The sequence below is a fragment of the Patagioenas fasciata genome, chromosome 5 (assembly GCF_037038585.1).
Source record: "Patagioenas fasciata isolate bPatFas1 chromosome 5, bPatFas1.hap1, whole genome shotgun sequence".
NCBI classification, from domain to species: Eukaryota; Metazoa; Chordata; class Aves; order Columbiformes; family Columbidae; genus Patagioenas; species Patagioenas fasciata.
The window spans coordinates 33,220,291-33,239,346 of NC_092524.1; the positions used below are offsets into that span (position 1 = coordinate 33,220,291).

Consider the following 19,056-nt stretch of genomic DNA (forward strand, 5'->3'; position numbering starts at 1 on the left):
AATACAGTACTAATATTTCCAGTCCAAAAAAATCATTAAAAGGAGTTACTACCCCAAATCGGCCAAGTAATTACACCGAGCAGTTATCAGTGCAAGGCCTTAACTTCTTGGGATACAACTTTTCTACAGGATTATTACCCTACAGTTGAGACGTACACAAGGTTAAATGAATATTCAAACTTCATTTGTACATGTTAAACATAAAAATCTCCTTAAGTCTTTTTACTTACTGCTCCACTGTGTGAAAAAGAACAAGGTTTAAATATTACTACTTTCATAAATACTTAGAGTGAATTTGTACTAAAAATTCAGAGTACGTGCCAAAGTAAACAGAACAGGTTACATCTGCTCTTAAAAAATAAAATCACAAAAAAACCCCCAATGGTTTCCACCATTTTTATTTTCTCCTTCTGGAACAGTGAACACAAAGCTCTTACTCACAATTACTACAAATTCTGAGTTAATACAGTTTTGCCACCAATAACTCTTCCCTGCTAACTTCCATACAAAAGCAAGTTACCATTTATTACTATCAATATGACCTAGAAGAAAATCCTCAATGATACTTCACTGAATTCACACTAGGAAACTCCAGTTCTCACATGCCTCCTTTTAAATAACTTAAAATGCAATATAAACACTATATTCTTAGTGTAGTATATTGGTTCATCTGCAGATTTAAAGAAAACACTGATATCTATTCTAATTAACACCATCATATTTACCAAGTGTTGTGAGCCAAGATCCAGACTGATGCTATACAAACATACATAGTAAATGCTTAGACTGAATTAAAAGAATAATTAAAAATCCTACTTACCACAGAATTTCTAAGCTTCTCAGGTAAAGGATCTTTTACTTCAGACAGAGGATCCTCAGGGTTTTTGTCTTCAGAATTAGGAAAAAATTTTGATTGCACTAAGGAGCTTTAAGACAGTGAAAAAAAAAGCCATTGAAAAGCATGTATTGTTCTATGTGGTTTTAGAACTTTTGACTTTGTTATTCTTCTATTACAAGTTTATTACAAGAAAAAATAATCCTGGTATATGTAGTGCTTTCACATGGCTGAGGAAATCTACACAGATGAGATCTCAACTTTATAAAAGAATTAGTTCTCTGGTTGTACACAATGATCACCATTAAAGATAAGTAGCCAGATATTGTTCAAACAGCAGTGTCTCCAGTACCAATACAGGTAACTGAACAAATACTGAATTTCAAGTGGTATTCTTAGCACTCATGAAACAAAACTTTAGTTCATAAATAACTGAAGAGAAATGTAACTCAGAGCAAAGTTCACAAGTGGTCTATTTATCAACACCAAGTAGAAAACCAATAATTCCTTGTTTTAATTCAAACTTCAACTGTAACCCCTCCCCGCAAAAAAAAAAAAAAAGTGTCCTGACTAAATAACTAGCTATGCTGATCAAACTACTACATTCTTCACAGACCTTGCTGGTACTAAAGCCCTAAAAACCAAAACCAACCAACCAAACAAACCCACCCCCTCCTGTCCCCCTCCCCCCCAGGAAAAAACCAAACAAAAACAAACAAAACACACACACACAAAAAAAACACAAACAAAAAAAAGAAACCACCACACTTATAACCTAAGCTTTGAGAAGACCATATGCAGCACTGCTAGCCATATCTAAGTGTCTCGCAACCCCTCAACATGATGTTTCTTACAATACCCTGTGTGGTACAGAAATGGTACAGAAATGTCTAATTTCATTTTACGGACAGGAAAATCACTACAGAATGAGGCCTAGATCTTCAAAGACAACTACATATTGCAATGTGTAACTGTGCCAGAACTGGCTAAATAGATACATTTACAAGTCAAACATTAGCATTCAGGCTTTGGTACTTGGAAAGAACTAAATGCCAGGTATTTAGGGACAAGGACCTCATACCAATGGAGTAAAGTCACCTGAACTAAGTAACTGGACAAGGTTTAGTTGCCAGTCCAAATATAAGAGTTTTCCTTCTGTCTGAATACTCACAAATCATTAATCTCCCTGCTCACAGAAGAGGCCACTCAGTATCTACTCCCGACTACTGCTTATCAAATTCATCCAACATTATGGCTAAATTTAAGTCCAAGTTCAAGCTCTGCCTAACCCAGGTATGCAACTGAGCATCTATTGGCTATTCTGTGGGAGGTGTTCCTCCTACTGGAACTATTTTGTTTTACACATGTAATTATTAACCAAATCAGAAATACTCTCATAATCAGATCAATACTCCAACTCAGAGCAGCAACATGAATACATGTTTCCCCACGCTAGATAGGAACGCTCATCATCAAAACAGAACCTTATTTTGCATCTGAGAAGAAGTTATTTGAACAACCATTTTGAGCACATTTGCAAGATGAGAACACAGTAACAAAGTGAGAGAAACAGTTCAAAAAATCCACATGTGGGCTTCAGCTTAAGCAAGTGCTTTGAATACTACTTTAAATACAGAATGGGGCACAGGTTGTTCAGCACAAAGGTGCTAGCAGAAAGACACCACCTGACTGGCAATTTAGAGAACATCACCAGGCAGTTAAAGCAGATTTTGGCATGCAAGTGATTTGCCAGAAGTCACAAAAAAAAGTTGTTGTTAGAGGAGAAACTAATTGCAAAACTTGAGATTCTCTCCAATTACTGAGCCAATATGATACTATTTTTGATAATGCTGGTGACTACCAGTTCAAACAGTACTAATATCTACCATTATAAATAACATTCCCTTGCAACTTGCTTCTTCCTTCGGAAACTGAGTCACTTACAAAAGTACAGAAGGGTCACTGCTTTGTCTGCTGAGATGATACGATATTGCCACTAACAAACCACAAAATATGGAGAAGAGAACTGGAATATGCTGCCCATCCCAAGAATCCTGGAGACAGAAATGAAATGTTAATAAAAGAGACAGTATAACACACTTAATTCTTGTGTGTCAAATAAGTATGTTGTAGTAATAAAATGGAAAAGTTAACTACAATTCCACAAAAATGAAACAGGACTTTTAGTACAAAAAAAAATTGTTCAATATTTACCTCTGCCTAACTACAGATCAGATATTCTAATATAGGGTACATCCCTTAAGCCTATATCATCTTAATCATTAAACAGTCAGCTTTTATAATCTTATGAAGAATTCCCTGCATTCCTTGAGACCACAGGTTCTTCAGAGTTTAATCAGTTATTGATTTTCAAAGTTATGTATGTTTTTACTCAGATTTATTTTTTCTAGTGTGCTGAATTCAGATTAAACTAGTGGTTTTATTTGTTTTCGTGATCCCTACTGGGTCCGCAAAGATGAGACAGAGATTCTTTGTTAAAGCCTGTTTATCTTGAACAGATGTGTTTACAAAGGCTAATGAGACCAACATACAAATTCACAGAAAGCTCATGATCTTCTGCAGGCGAGAGTACCATGGGAGTATTTCCTCTAGCAACTTATTACTCTCTGCACCAAGGTGGAAAAAAGCCAGTCAATTCTGAGTTGGAAGGTGCACATGCTACAATTAATTGTGAACCCAGACAGAATGGCATTTAAAGCAAGGAAAAGCTGTATGGTTGTGGCTTTTTTGTTTTTTCCCTCCCCCTTTGCCAGCCAATTGAACATTTTAGATAGGCACACATCTTCACTTTGACACTACAAACTATTTCCTGGTTTCTTTTCAAGTAAGAATTAATTTGAAAAGACTATTTCCGGTTTGAAGCACTGGAGACAATACTCACATGAGCACTTTGAGAGGTTAATAAACAAATACATGAAGACTGTGCTAGAAACAAGCTGCTTACGGCATTTTTTTCAGGAATCAATGTAGAATGAAACTGAAGGTCAATGTCATGTTTTCAACCAAAAAAACCCACCCCATTAGTGCAGGCACAAATCATATACTTTTTAAAAGCAAGAAATATGCTTTGTTCCTGCATTGCATCTCCTTTTTTGACAGCACAGCTGAGCAAGTATAAAACCCTATCAAATGACACTAATATTTCTAGTTAACTTTCTGCATATTTAGGTATCTAAGGTACTAGGAAGCAGAAAACAAAATCCAAAACACATATGTTATGCTGGGTCTAAAATTTTGCTCACCTTCAGGGCACCATAGCACAGTCCATATAACAATGCTACTGCCACAATACTACAGATAAAACTGTAAAGTGCTGCAAGCAGGCTTGTGGTAGCTGAATTTCATAGAAAAGAAAGAAAAAAATAAAGTGTCATGTAACTAGGTTAGAATACAAAACACTTCAGATTGTTTAAAGACATCAACCCCCTAGTTGCAACACCCTCCTGACATTAAAGTAAATCCCACTGACAGCAACTACTCATATTTTCCCCTACAAATGATTTTTTCAAAGAGCAATTTATTCAGGAGTAATACTATGGAAATTGTTAACAATGTCAAGAGAAACCAGTTGAGACGGAAAGTATACTTTTGGACACTTACTAGGACAGTAAATCTATTTCTCAATAATCAATCAGAAGACCTTTAGCCTTTTCAAAAGTACAATTAGTATTCTTTGTTTAGAGTGTAGTAATACAAATAGTGTAACCGCTAAATTTTTTAACTAGCCTATTAATCTGATGGCTGCTCCTAATCTAATGGCTAATTGTAATGTAATCTTTTGCCACTTACATAAAAAACAACACTCACCATTGCCACCGAAGACATGAATATCCAGCTGTTCACACAGATACATCACAAATGTATTCACCTGAGGCAGGAGACCAATGAAGAATACTATAGGGAAACATAGTGTAAACACTACGGAGGAAACAAATAGTTGAAAAAGTGGTGAATATGAAAAATATAGCATGATAATGTACTCTTCAGTTTCAGTTCTAGGGTATCACACACACCCCTTGACTCAACATCACTGAAGTACTTCTACAGTAAGCATACATGATATAAATCTCTACTTCAGTGACTCAGAACTGACTAAATATAGAGGCTATATAGACCAATAGTAAGAAGATTTCTTGTACTTCCATTTTAATCACTGTAGAAACAGATGCAAGCCAATTTAGACTTTCCAGTTTTATTTAACAAAGATCAGCCAAGAGTGTTTACAGATTAGACAAGCTGTAAATTTTTAGTCATTGTAAATTAGACTTATCCAAGCCTAACTGCCTGTCTGGAGTTACAGGAGCAAGTTAACACCAGCCATATGGATGTAAGAGGCCAAGCATTTCACCTCTGGGTTTTCTACCATTAATAATGTCTGACAATTTTACTCATTTTCCCACACCAATTCTAAACAGTTCTAATTCTAAATTATTTTTTTAAGGAAAATGCATAACTGTATGAACCATCAAAACTTATGCAAATTACAGAACTTAAGAACGCAAAGATAAACAAATGCCATTTAATTTTAATACAGAGGATGATTGTCCCGACTGATACATTACTTACCATCTTAAGGAATAAAAGGAAATAATATTTTACACAACTATTAAGTAGTTCAGACATAATTCACAAGCAGCAGCATATCGTAAGTTCTCAGTTTTGAGGGACAGAAGCATCCAAACACGAAAATAACCCTAGCAGACAAAAATCTAGCAATTTAGGGAATATTTTAGAAAATCTTATTGATTTCTAGCTTCAGTGACAAACTGAAGAAATAGAGTATCCTGTAAAAAAATCACAAGTCTCAATTTTTGTTTCTACCTTTACATTCACAGAATAACTGGATACTAAAGGATATCACATTAGAAATATTTACAAAGAGATGGGTACTCAATCTAATTTTCTTTCTCCCTACTCCTTTGTAAAGTTAAATAACTAAATGTTGTTTAAAATCATGTAGGTTCAGAGCTTGGAAAAAACATTGAGTTCTGCATCTCTTTACTGATACAAATTAGGAAATGTAAGACAAAGGACTAGATACTCGGAACCTGAAGAAAATTTTTTTCAGAATCCTCAAGTCAGAACTTTTATCTCAAATCATTACTCAAGGAAGCTTGTATAGGAGGCAAATGATAAAGTATTCTCTCACTGACAGGTTGAAAAGATGTTTCATGAAGACCTGTAAGTTGAACTATCTCGTGTCCATTGCAAATAAAATTACAGAATAGATCTGAAAATACATGATTTATAGAGTAGTAGAAAGCCAACATTTTTAATGGCTTTTAAAGCCCACAACAGATTTGCTCTCTAATGGGGACCACCTAGGTGAAAACAAAAAATAATTGTTATAAGTGTGGAGCAGATTGAGACCAAGTGATCAAGTCTAATATGTGGAACACAAAATAAATACATCTACGCCAGCCCTCACTTGTCTGTTGGCAAGGACACAGCAATTACGTTATCGAAACAGAAAGTTTGCCTTGCCCTGCTCCTGTGGTGTTCTAGTGGCTATGCCTGGGAATGGGAAAAAAGGCAGCTGAGATTGTGACTTTATGTTTGAACAAAGTATGTTTGCCAGTAGCCAGCTTGCTTTGCCATACACACTTTTTGAAACAGTGCTCCAGCAACATTAAGAGTTGCTGAAAGGGGGGGGTGGGGGGAGGGCTGCATTGTGGTGGTGTTGCCAGGGGAGAGGGGCAAGTCTGGGTTTTTGTTTTAAGAAATGAGAGAGCTGTTCTAACAATTTGATTTTTACTGGTAGAACTGCTAAGAAATAGTAACCACATAAGCTAGTGCAAGATACCTAAGAAGAACAGTAAAATATAAGGATCAAAAAACATTCAGAACTCTCGAACTAAGTAGTTTTAAAAGCTAATCCCAAAATAGACATGGCCTAGTAAAGATGCCAGCACATCTTTTTAAAACTGAAAAAGACTCTTAAGTACTTTTAAAAGTAGGTCACTTCTACAATACAACACACCACCTACACACACCCATCTGTATTACCTTATGGGGATATGGGTATACATTATGGCAAAATGCCTCAAAGTGACAGGAAAGGGAAGAAAAGACTTCTGACATTGACAGAGCGTAAACAGGGGAAATTAACCTAGTCTTATATATTGAATGAGTCAAAAGTATCTGCTGAATTAACTTCTTTATCCATCACAGATACAGAATGAAGTATGCCAGTGCATGAGTAGATCCATAGAATCTGTAGAAAAGCACCTTTGGAAATGCCTAGACAATACTCTTTTCATAAATAAGAAGCTTTGACCATTTCTCTCTAGAGGTTTAAATGCAGATTTACTAGCACAAAGTCAAAGGGAGAAACAGTACGAGGTATGAAATTCAAGATGTTCCTAAAAATCAAGTAACAAAAATTAATTCCCAGAATGCCAGAGTGAGTAATTTTTATTAATTAATAAGTGAATTTTTAAAAATACATATGAAGAATCAAAATCAAGACCAAGTTTTAATTTTTCTTGGACAGAAGACTGCCCAAGAACTGGAGGCATGCAGTCATCACATCTTTAACTGCTGCAGTCTTTCATGCACAGATATTTTGTTGCAACTGAGGAACAAGTGTGTTCAATTCAGATTAATTCTTAAGAGATTCTCTTTCCCCTCCAAAGAAGTGATCCAAAGTGGATCACCAAAAAGTTTTGCTCCATTAAAGAACATGCATAAAGTTAACATGATAAGATGGTCTTCAAATGGTCACATTCATTCTCTCCTTTCTATAGGCTCTGTCTGAGATTAAGTAGCTGCAACTATCTTCAGTAATTTTCTAAGTAAATAGGGAAAAGGTTTGTTGTTGTTTTTGTTTGGTGGTTTTTTTTGTTTTTGTTTTTGTTTTTGCTGGTGGGGGGCTGTTTTGTTTTGGGTTTTTTTGGGGGGGTGAGGGGATGAGGTATTAGATGCCAGCAGTACTGTAAATGCACTGTGCTGTTCAGAATACAAGGAAAGTACCTCATACCTCCCAAAATTATATTTTTGGTATTGCTGATAGGCCTGCTCTGAGAAGAGACAGATTAAATAAGATTAAATCTGTCTATAATGTTTTCTAAAATTGTATCCCTACTGTTCTACATGATTGCTAAACACAAATAATCTGATTTAAGAGAACACCTACTCATTTGCCACAAGCCCCTCTAAAGAGTATGAACGAGTCCAAATCAAAATGTTTCTTTACCTACTGAGCAACACCTCTGCAGTTTGTCACAGCAAAGCTATAGAAGAGGGGAATTTCCCAATAAACTTCATCAAAGCAAAAACTACTCTTCGGAAAGGAAACTTCAATGAACTGCATTTAAAAGGTGATAATGCAACAGTGTAATAACAAGATGCAGAGTGGAGAAAAAAAAAAATCTACTGTGGCAAAGCAAACAATTCAAATCCATGGAAAAGCCACTCACCTATAACTAAGTCCCTGGCTGACAGCAGCAGCAAAGGGTTGGTGAAAGCCATTCCATACAACCTGAATCTTGTTGTGGATATGTTTCTGCTGCCATAATCCAACAGCCAAATAAGACCACAACATAAACAGAAATATACAGGCCTACTATAGGCTATGATACGATTATGACCCTGTTAAAAAAAAAAAAAAAGAAAAAAAAGAGAACATGTTTCACTAATAGTACAATGATAGTTAGTATTCTGTTACAGATAATTTCACAACCACAATCATTGTTCATCAAATAACGTGCTGTTATCCCAACATATCCTTAAGTTTTGTTCATAAAGTCATTAACGCATTGCCTTGCAGTATATGGGTTTTTTTGTGGCTTCAATATAGGAAGGACACAACAATTAGATTAAGTTAGGCCAAGATACATTCGCCCTTACTCTTCACTAAGTTTTAAAGCACATTTCTTGCAATCCTAAATGCGAGAAAAACTCTGACTAGGTTTCTTAAGCAAGAAAGAATAATTTTGAAGAGAAAGCAAATAAAGTTTATTACGCCGATACTGCTCCTGCTAGGAAAACAAAACAAAACAAAACCCTGTATTTTTGTGTTCATTAAAACATACAACTTATTACTTAATATATAATAAATGACTTGCTGCAGAGAAATAATACTTTTTCATATCTTATTTAAGACATAAAATATCTTGTCTTGGCAATCTAGCAGATGCACAATAGAACATAAACATATTGTGCAACACTAGCACATTAACATTTCCATGCTCAAATGTTAATGCTCACTAGAGCATTGCATACTCAGCTTAGAGTGAAAAAATAAGGCTGTATGCGCACTAGGACAACTGAATGATCTACAAGACCAGAATAGAATACCAGCGCTGTGTCAGTTCATGCCAGCATAACAAATTACAACATTAAGAATACTTCTCACTATAATTGCTTGAATACTAAGTATTCATCAAAAACCCTATGATGATATGGCTCTATAGCAAAAGCTAGGCTTCAAACAGTGAAGACATGATTTACTAAAAACAAAGCTTATGGGGTGCAGGAAATAGTATCAGTTCCCTTCCCACACACTAAGACAAAATAAGCCTCTTGTGCCTTATATGGTGGTATGTAAAAAACATCAAAGAACAGTTCCCTGTGGAAGTTCTACATCTACAGGTCACTACAGTGGCACATGGCCATGACTTACATGTCGAGGGGAAGAAGAATCTGGTTGAACACTCTGAAACCAAAATGGAAAGAGGAAAGTTACCCAATCTACAGATAAGTCCATTTACTCCTCCTCTCATCATTTCTTAAGTTATTTTAAAATCGATAATGAATTTTACAATTGTCAAACCACTCTACAGCCTTTAAATAACACAATGTATTAAACCATAAAAATCTGTTCAAAGAGTATGTCTCTAGCCAAAGTTTTTTAAAAAGGCCTCATTTTTAAACTTTTCCCTATTTTAAACACAAAATGTGCTAGGCACTTTAAATTTAAATCAAATTTTCATCCTTATACTCTAATCATAAGGAAATAAACAATCATTCTTAAATTACAAAAGTACTATTAACCATTGTCTAATAAAAACTATGATTCTGATAAAAAGCTACTTGGATATAATTGATTAATATGAATTCATTGAAGTGATTCCACTAAAAAAGGAAAAGCAAATCAAAACAAGAATAAAGTTTAGTTTGTAGGCTGTTTTTAACCAGTAACAATGTACTCCTCTTGGAGGAAATAAGTGCACGAGAAAAACAAAGGTTTAACAAACATACGCAAAAGCATTCTGGTGAAGTGACCTTGCATGATCATCTTCAAACTTTTCATGAAGTTGGACCTTAGTCACTTCTTTTTAAATAATAAACATGCAGGTTTTTTTCCTTAAAGCTCTAACCAGCCTGCAACACCCTACGGAAGTTACCTATATTGTTTATAGAAAGTGAAGATTAAAATACCTTCAATAGTGAGTATTGACAACTGGCTATTACCAGGCAGAACTGGAAGACCCAAATATCCTTGAAAAAGCCCTCTATAAGAAGGACAGAGCCCAGAAATGCAACTAGAATAGCTAGGATGACAGCTAATACGTTTTCCAGGATCTCACGATTCCTGTATCAGGGAGAAAAAGGAAAAAAAAAAGGAATTAAAAGCTAATTATGACTTGAAAAAGCTGGAAGGGAACACTTCCGGTCAGAAGGTAACAAGAATTATGCTGCTGGTGCCAAAGTAGTTAAGAACAGATTTGAACTTGTATAGACTACACTAGTACACTGACTCTTAGCAAAGCTAGGAGCTACCAGCACTGCAATGACAGCTCAACACAATGAGTATGTTATGCAATTGACCTTTAAACAGCAGAAGATAACTGCAGCAGATAACTTAGGAAATAATTCAAATGCTCAATCAGAAGCCTGGTCTATATTCAAGGCCCACACAGGATGATTACAAGCCTGTGAAAAACATATGCAAGATAGCTTGTCTGTATATAATCTGTCATTCATGACTTTGTAATGAAGAAACTAAAAATACTCTCACTGAATAAAATACGCCAGTGGAATAAAGAAAATTCCATATGATATTAGTAGTGCTTAGGAAAAGAATTAGCAGTGATTGTGCCTGAACAGAATCACTACTATATTGTTTATCTCAAGGAAGTTTATTACCAAAATTTACATTTTCCATATACACCAAAAGCTGAGGCTGTCAGAGTGTCACCTTCATTTTATCCCACTACGTAAATGCAGCAGGGACAACAGGCTACAGTATTAGATGACCCTTTCGAAAAGGGCTTTGAAATAGCTGGTAAATTCTCTCTACTTGCTGAAATAATGTAAGTGTATACCAGGTTCTAGGCCCTTTCAATAAGTTTCTTTTGAAAAGGTTATTTTCTAGCTTTAAAGACTAGCAACAAATCACTCTTTTTGATCAAATACTCTATCATCCCACTCCTGCAAAAAGTCAGGGTTGGTTTTTTTTCTTCAGATTTTCAGCATCATCAGAGGAAAAGGGGGAATAGCCTTCATTATTTCCATAAAACTGTGTTTTGTATTATTCTTTAAGCTTTAAGCATAGTAATTAAGTACAATTCTCTAAAGATAGCTTTGTCTGTATTACTTGCAGTCCAGTTACCATTTTTCAATTGTTACTTTGAGTCTAGTAACATACAAAAACCTCACCTATCAAATAAAGCCAGAAGAGTTAATCTATCAAAATTGATGCTAATCCAAAGCTTAGGCAGGATCCAAAAGCGATAGTACTGCTTGATTTTCTGAGCTGCTTCCTCTTGAGTTTGCATGTGGTCCTGAAGGTCAGGGCTCAGGTCAATATCCTGCTGCTCCAGCAGATCTGTATCCATGGTCAGCAGCCTGTTCAACCTGATCTGAGGAAGAGAAAGCTAAAAGAAAGTCAGTATTAACAGAAGCTCATTTTTATTATAGCACTGTGTTCTACTGAAAACTGCTTTGAAAAAGCTTGCTAAAATTCTTTAGTTTCACTTTTGAGAAGCTCTATGTTAAACACTGTAAGTTCTCACGCTTCTACTTTACTTTTCCTGACCTTATCACAGCAAATGAACAGCACCAGCAGTAGTAACAGTTTGCATAACACAACTGTTTGGCATTTTAGCATATGCCTTATTTAAAAAGAAGTATGAACATGTCATCCAAGCACTTACGCCATTTACTCTGAAAACTTCAAATTTGAAGACAAGTAAACTGATATATGATCAGGAATAACAAATACAAGAATATCCCAATTCTGAATTTAAATAATTACAACACATTTTTATAGTCAGCTAATCTTCATGCACAACCATGCCAAATGTTTGGTTTTGCATGACAAAGCAACATATGCATGCATCAGTGGTCAAATTCACACTCACTACATTCGGAATATACTCAGACAAATAAAAGAATGCTCTGGCTTAACTCCTCAAGTACTACTTATGACTTACTATACTTCCCACTTATTTAGTAGTTTGTCACTCCAGAGCTCTCTTGAAATCACAGTCATGGTAACAACCATAAAGGACATTTAAGAAGAGTGCTCAGAAGGTTAAAAAGTCACTACAGTATGTATATGCCATCTACCCCACTTCACAAATTTAATTAACATGCCAGGAAACATCTTAACGCACTGCCCTTTATTCTATATCAACATTAAAATGTCAATTAATGAAAAATCTTCACAATATTTTAAGAAAAGACGAAAATCTAAATACTCCATCACCACCTTTAAGTGTAAAAATTAGAGTTTGGTGTCATGTTTTTGGGTGGTTGTTTTTGTTTTTAAACAACTGTCCTAAAGTTTAACATTTGTTTGAAAAATATTTTCATGACTTCCTAAAGCAGTGTTCTATAACTGTGCTCAGCCAGCTTCTCCTTCCCAGAAAAAATACTAACAAAAGCATCAAGCGGGAACCCTCCCTTTCTAAAGGCATTTCAAAACCACAAAATGTACAATCCAAGATCAGCTGTGTCAGAAAACAGGCACTTCTTAACAGTTTTTTAAAAATTTGGATTCTTAAAAGGTAGAATCACCATAACATAACATTCGTTGCATTAATAATACATTTCAATAGAAATTTCAATTTAGGCACATGGGCTAAGCTTCTACAAATATGAATTTGCCTTAAAATAGAATCATTCCCTTCAACAGGACCACACTGGCAAACCAACAGCAAGTAACAAGCAATGCAACCTCTTTTTCGAAGGCTACATTTTCAAGAGGGCTGGTGGAAAGCAAAGAAAGTTCCTTGAGCAGACACCCAGACACCAGGTTTGAAGAGCACATTCTTGGTGAAAAGCATGGCCAGGCAAATGGAGGTCTCTTGCTCCTCCGCCAAATGCTGAATCCTTATTTCCTTTTTCATCTTGATCAGGTCATTAGGTACTTGAACATACTTTAGTTTGGTTCCCTAGCTTAAGAATCATGACCTTAAGAATCACAACCATTTGCACTGTTTGCATGACACAGCAATATCAGATGTTAGAATTAAGAGTACAGATATATCTGGACTTGACAACAATATAAAAGATTTAGAGATCAAAAAACTAAGGCATTCTGAAGCTATTTGCACTATGAAACAGCATAGGCCTTTGCCTTTTTTCCCAGTCACTCCCTTGCATAAGAATGACAATTTTGTACAGCAGATTCCAATGACATTTTTAAATTCCTTTCAGGGAAATTACTTGGTAAGAACATGAAATTTATTCTTTCTGCTGCCTGCTAATCTTAGTAATGCACAGAAGGAAAACCCTGTCTAAGTTGTCCAGCCATCTCTGGAAACCTGTATGAGGTATTCTCAGAACAACCATTTTCCACGCAATTTTGAAAATCACCATGCTTTACATCAGTGGAAACCATCTATATTTAAACTCTAAAGTGCTATGCAAAAAGATGAATTTTTATGTATATATGAAGATGCTACAACACTAAATAAATGCTTTATTTTCATTTAACTGCAGGCAAAAATCCTTCTTAAGAACAAAGAACTATGACATATGATTATTAATCAGTGCTCTAAAACTGGAAAGTCTTCTCAGTTTTTGCATGCTTGAAAAATAAATAAGAAAAACTTACTAGATCATGTGGATAAAAGCGAACTGAGGTAGAACTCGATACGTGAGAGTCCGTGTCACTATAAGAACAGGGGAAAGACTTCAGATTATAAAACTATATTTTATTTCAACAGGCCACTCTAATTTTCCAGTGTCCCAAACTGATTTTGACTCTTTGCAGATTTTAGCTGAAAAATCTTCCTTTAAGTTTCTCCTTCAATTACATATTTTAAATACAAGTATTCACTTTGATTTGTGTATTGTGGTAAATTCTGTAGCTATATTAGATCAGGAGACACTTGATCCATGCCCTTGGTATAATTTTCTCAATACCTAGTCTCTGAATTGTCTAACAAGGATTATCCTTATAATAATTATTCCACTTGAAAAACAAAGTTGTTTTATAATCTGCTGGCTACTGATGTGTAAACATGCATCACATCTCTAAGGGAGACCAGAGTCCACTATGTGTTCACATACTGAGTTTGTTAGTTCTATACCATTTTGGCCAAGGTCCCAAAAATGCCAAGAATACTACATACATAACACAAGTCTACTGAATTACTTAATCTTAAACTGCTTTTGAAAATTTTAACTTTAAATAAACTTAAACCTCTGGTAAGAAGAGCAAAATTACTTTGCAATTTCCATTCATTAGAGATGAGGAAAAATGTCTCTTACTGTATGAGAGTCCATATCCAACCATTGCTTTTTTCCCCCAATTTTGGATAGCTTTTGGATGTTTGTTTCCCATGTAAATCACATGGCAGTAAGACTTGTATCAAATTTATGCAACTTTCCTTCAGTTCCTTGCCTTAAGATAAAAACATTCTTTGTTATCGGTTTTACGTTGCTGAAACTCAAGTATTCTCTAAAGCTGAGATCTGATTATCTGGATGTGGGCAGTTCAGTCCTTCCATTAGCACAAGTAAGGTCAAAACAGCAGCCATCAGCAAAGCCATTGCATCTGGAACATGCAAGCAGCAGAGGCAGCATTGGCAGCTTTGTGCAAGGAATACAGAACTTTTTTGTCAAAGTTCAACTCTAAAATAGGCACTTGCACAATTTCACAAGAAGGATTTGAAGATGGGAGCTTTTATATTCATTACTCCATAACTCCAATAGCTGTTCCACCTACACATGGTGGGAATTTGTAGCATTCAGCATGACGCAATAGCTTCAGAGCAGTTCTATATAGTCAAGTGGATGGGGGGGAAGGGACGCAGGATGTTTTGGATTGTTTTTTCTTTCTTCTGCCTCCTGCCCCTTCAGAGAAAGAAAAGGCAGCTTTCCAACAGCAGATGAACTTTCCAGTATGTAGCTGGCTATTTCAACTGTGAGTCAAATTTTAACCTCAGGCATGTTAACACTTCCATGTATCATTTCATGCCATCTATGAACTTGAGAACGAATTTATCAGTTTACATTTGCTTCACAATTGGAAGTTCATTTGTAAATAAGTTAACAGCCATTACGGTCAACAGCCACCCGCTTTCCCAAAACCGGGGTTAAGTCCTTTAAGAAGGACTCTCTATAACTAATCAAAAATGCATTTGTCAAGTTCTCAGTTTGGACATTATTGCTTAAGCTAATGGTAGTCTTCATTTCCTGATATTCATTTAAGTGGATAAGGTTATTTATGCAGTTAAGTGTTATCTCCTAGTAAAAAAAAAAAAATCACTTGGATTTCAAAAATAAAAGTATATGGATAATATATCATTTTTTTGTAGTCTACACTAAATAACCTTTTAAAATTAAAATCAAATATTTTGTTGCAGTAAGACAAAAATCATCACTCTTGACTGGCCTTCACACACACCAGATGTTGGATGCTCTTCTTGCAGCTGGTTCAAAGTTCACAAGTGACATGTCGCAGCCCCCTGTCTCGTAGAGCGTAGAACTGAACTTACCTATTAAAGAAAAGGTCAAAAGTAGGTCAAAATTTCATAATGTTTCATCCCACTGGTACTAGTTTCTATATATTAACTTACTACTGAGAACAACTTAGACATTTAAATTTACATCAGTATCAGAATATAAAATGTGATTACACGTTGTGTCACCAGTGCAGACGAGACATTAGCTACTCAGCCCTCTTTCATACTGTTTCACATGACATATATACAGCAAGCTGCAATACTAAATTAAGAGTTTATATTTACAAGATGTAATCATTAATACAACAGAAGCACAATGTAAGCCTTTCTCCACCCTCCCAGAGAATAATCAGGCTGACAACTTGCAATGACCAGCCCCTTCAGTTCTTCCCTGCCCCGCCCCCCCCTCATTAGAATAACAATTATATAATTCACTATCAGCATTTGAGAACTATGACATTTAGCTGTGGCAAAGATTCCTCAAGTGTCCAGATTGTAATTCCTTTGAGAAGCACATGCCTACTTGAAAAGACACAAAGAGTGAAAGAAGTGGCCTGAGATGCTTTGTAAGTTATGCCTCTAGAAAAACTAAAAAAGGAATGGCAGGCAGAGATTTATTCTACAAGCCAGAAGCAAACACTTCAGTGTAAGAACAGAAGACTGCAAACTAACTTCTCAGATAAACCCTTTGAAGTTACTGGAACTCCATTAACCATCATTTCCTAAAGCTGTTATTAAAAACATTTGAATGAACAATATCAAGCTATTCTTAAGTACATAATCAACAAAAAAGTAGCCAGAGATTATAACTGAAATGATAAATTACCTTACTCAGAATATGATGTTTTTACAGTGCCCTTCTCCCACAATAGTCTGATCAGAGATAAGCACTGCAATTTCCCCTGAAGGTCAGGTTCCATATATTTCACCTCTGAATGCAGGAAGCTGATTTTGAAATTGTGATCTCAGATGAAATGTTCTGCCAAATTCTCCATCTCTCCTAGCTCAAACCCCTTCTTAAGCCATGATGCAAAGCATGCAATATTTTAAGATCTGCTTATACAGAACAACAACAACAAAAAAAAGAGTCCCACTTTGGAGCACTTGAAGCAAAAACTGTACATGCCTCTCAGCTCCCTGTCTTGCAGTTGATACAGGATAACAAGCAGTTGCATGAGAAATATCTAACAAGATCAGAGCTTCCAATCTTGCCCTTCCTGTGACAGCATAACCTGCTTCTCATATAGCGGGGTGTGATTTTTTTTTTTTTTTTTAAAACCACACTGTAATCCTCCTGCAACTCCTCTTCAAACCCACAGACAATTATGTTCCATTTAGAAGTATTTTAAAGCAAGGTTAAACTCAGAATGGATCATTAAAACAAGTGAAACTAAGGAAAACACTGGTATATAGAAAATATCTCCATAAAGCTTTCTACCCTCAGAGGGGGCACCTCAGACCAACTAGACATGTATTGCAGCTGTGCTGAGAACAACCATTCTGACAAGACAGCTCCATAGCTCAGGAGTCTCGCACAGCCTGCGTCAGAGCTCAGTAACGCAACAGCATTCTCTCATTATTTCATTACCTCTCCTATAGGCATTTGTAAGGAAATGCAAGCAAGGAAGTTCACTTGTTGGGGTTTCTTCCTCAATAGATTTTAATGAAGTGCTTTAGTTAAATAACCTTTTGTTATTAATGCATAATGTAGTAAACAGTTGTTACTAGAGTTTAACATTCAAACTAGTGCAAGTTATTAGAAATCTTCCTCCCCACAACCAATAAATAACATCAGTTGCACAAGTCTATTTCTTAACTACATCGGCAAAAAAAAATTCAGCAGCAAATATGAAGGTATTGGATAATACACTTGAATTCTAGTCAGGACAAAATCATGTATAACTTAATAGAAAAAAATCTTCTGGGCCACCAGATCTTAAGAGATAAGGAAGTCTGGGTTAGATACTTCATGTTTTCGTACTACTCAATTGAGAGCCTGGAAATTAAACTTTCTGATTTTTAAATTAGTGAAATCCTAGTCACAGAAATTACAATATACTACTTGCAAGCTATAACTTCCCATTCTCTTGGATTGAGATTATACATCAGATATACTTGTTCTAAAAAGAACTTTAGTGAACTGTTACACTCATGTAAAATGTTTGAAAACGGCCTAAAACTACAAAAATACACCATAAAATGCTTCACATTAGAAAATATCTACAGTTCCCTCACATTCAACTCATCTTTCAATCTGTCAAAATTCACTGCATTTGTACTGCTGCTGTAAATACTGCATGGCTGTGCTGAGATAAAACAATCCTGGTCAATAAAGCAGCAGCAAACACACAAAACCAATTCTGATTGTTTACACACAAGCTACAAAATGAACTCAGGTTTTACCATACTTGCAATTACATGAAATCCATCCCCCTAGTTATATAAGGCTTCCTATTGAAAGTCAGCTCTGTCAAAAACACTTGGCTTCTCAGTAAAACAAAGTTGCCTGCCCTTGTTTGTTTGTTTGAAATCAGAAGGCTCTCCAGAAAAGCCTCAACTCCTCCAAAGTAGAAAAAATAACAGGACTATTCAGTGCTGTTGAGGACACAAACCCTCCAGTATGACTGGAAATTCTACAGCTGAGCTCTCCGAAGTCCCATCTTTTTGCACTGCGTGAGATAACAACCACATCTCCACAGCACTCTCAAACTCTAATGTAGGATCCCAGTGCTCACAAGACTCAACGTATATGGATATATCTATCGGTTTTGGCTATCCTAGCGACTTTCTTCTCTCTCCCATTCCTAGCTCTCCCATATCATTCTCTTGAAATATTTTCAACAGCATCACACTGAAGAAGCTTTAGAAAGTATTTTCTTTCTATAAGCACTGTAGTTTTATCAAGTTGTGAACAAACGGCAGAGTCAGAAGATTATTTTAGAATAAAGAAAAACAGCCAATAGCATGTTTGTCCACTAAAGAGAAATGCTTATAATTTCTTCCTTTCCCCACCAAAGGGAGTGCTGCTAGTTCTCAGCAAATTCAAGTCACCCAAACAATATTATATTTGGACCAGGTTACAAAAATAACAAAACCAAGTAATCGATACTCAAGCACACAAATCCAAAATACATCTTTGTTCTGACATGGAGAGGAAAAGATGAATGTACCTCCTCTGAAACAAGTCTCCTTGTTTCAAAAGACAAATATCACCAAGTCGAGAGACAACCACGTAACAGTTCACACTGTACAAACTGGCATTCCCACAGTTCCAGGAATCAACGAAAGCAACAGGGTGATGAGCTGACACAGATGAAACCCGGAAGACTTAAGTGGCTC

The 19,056-nt window shown here is 35.8% G+C and overlaps 1 protein-coding gene across 5 annotated transcripts in view; it reads right to left on the reverse strand.

Annotated features, from left to right (window-relative positions):
* PCNX1 (pecanex 1) overlaps positions 1-19,056 on the reverse strand; it is a 90,749-nt gene that overhangs the window by 29,714 nt on the left and 41,979 nt on the right. For 4 of the 5 annotated variants that reach the window (XM_065839807.2, XM_065839804.2, XM_065839803.2 and 1 more), the window contains 10 exons: positions 15,660-15,750; positions 13,863-13,920; positions 11,459-11,676; positions 10,238-10,391; positions 9,480-9,512; positions 8,275-8,446; positions 4,664-4,774; positions 4,099-4,190; positions 2,780-2,889; positions 821-926 (listed from right to left, as the gene is read on the reverse strand). In XM_065839807.2, coding sequence (XP_065695879.1) covers positions 821-926; positions 2,780-2,889; positions 4,099-4,190; positions 4,664-4,774; positions 8,275-8,446; positions 9,480-9,512; positions 10,238-10,391; positions 11,459-11,676; positions 13,863-13,920; positions 15,660-15,750 — 1,145 coding nt within the window. The remainder of the gene's footprint in view (positions 1-820; positions 927-2,779; positions 2,890-4,098; positions 4,191-4,663; positions 4,775-8,274; positions 8,447-9,479; positions 9,513-10,237; positions 10,392-11,458; positions 11,677-13,862; positions 13,921-15,659; positions 15,751-19,056) is intronic. The other variant, XM_065839806.2, reaches the window with a different exon arrangement.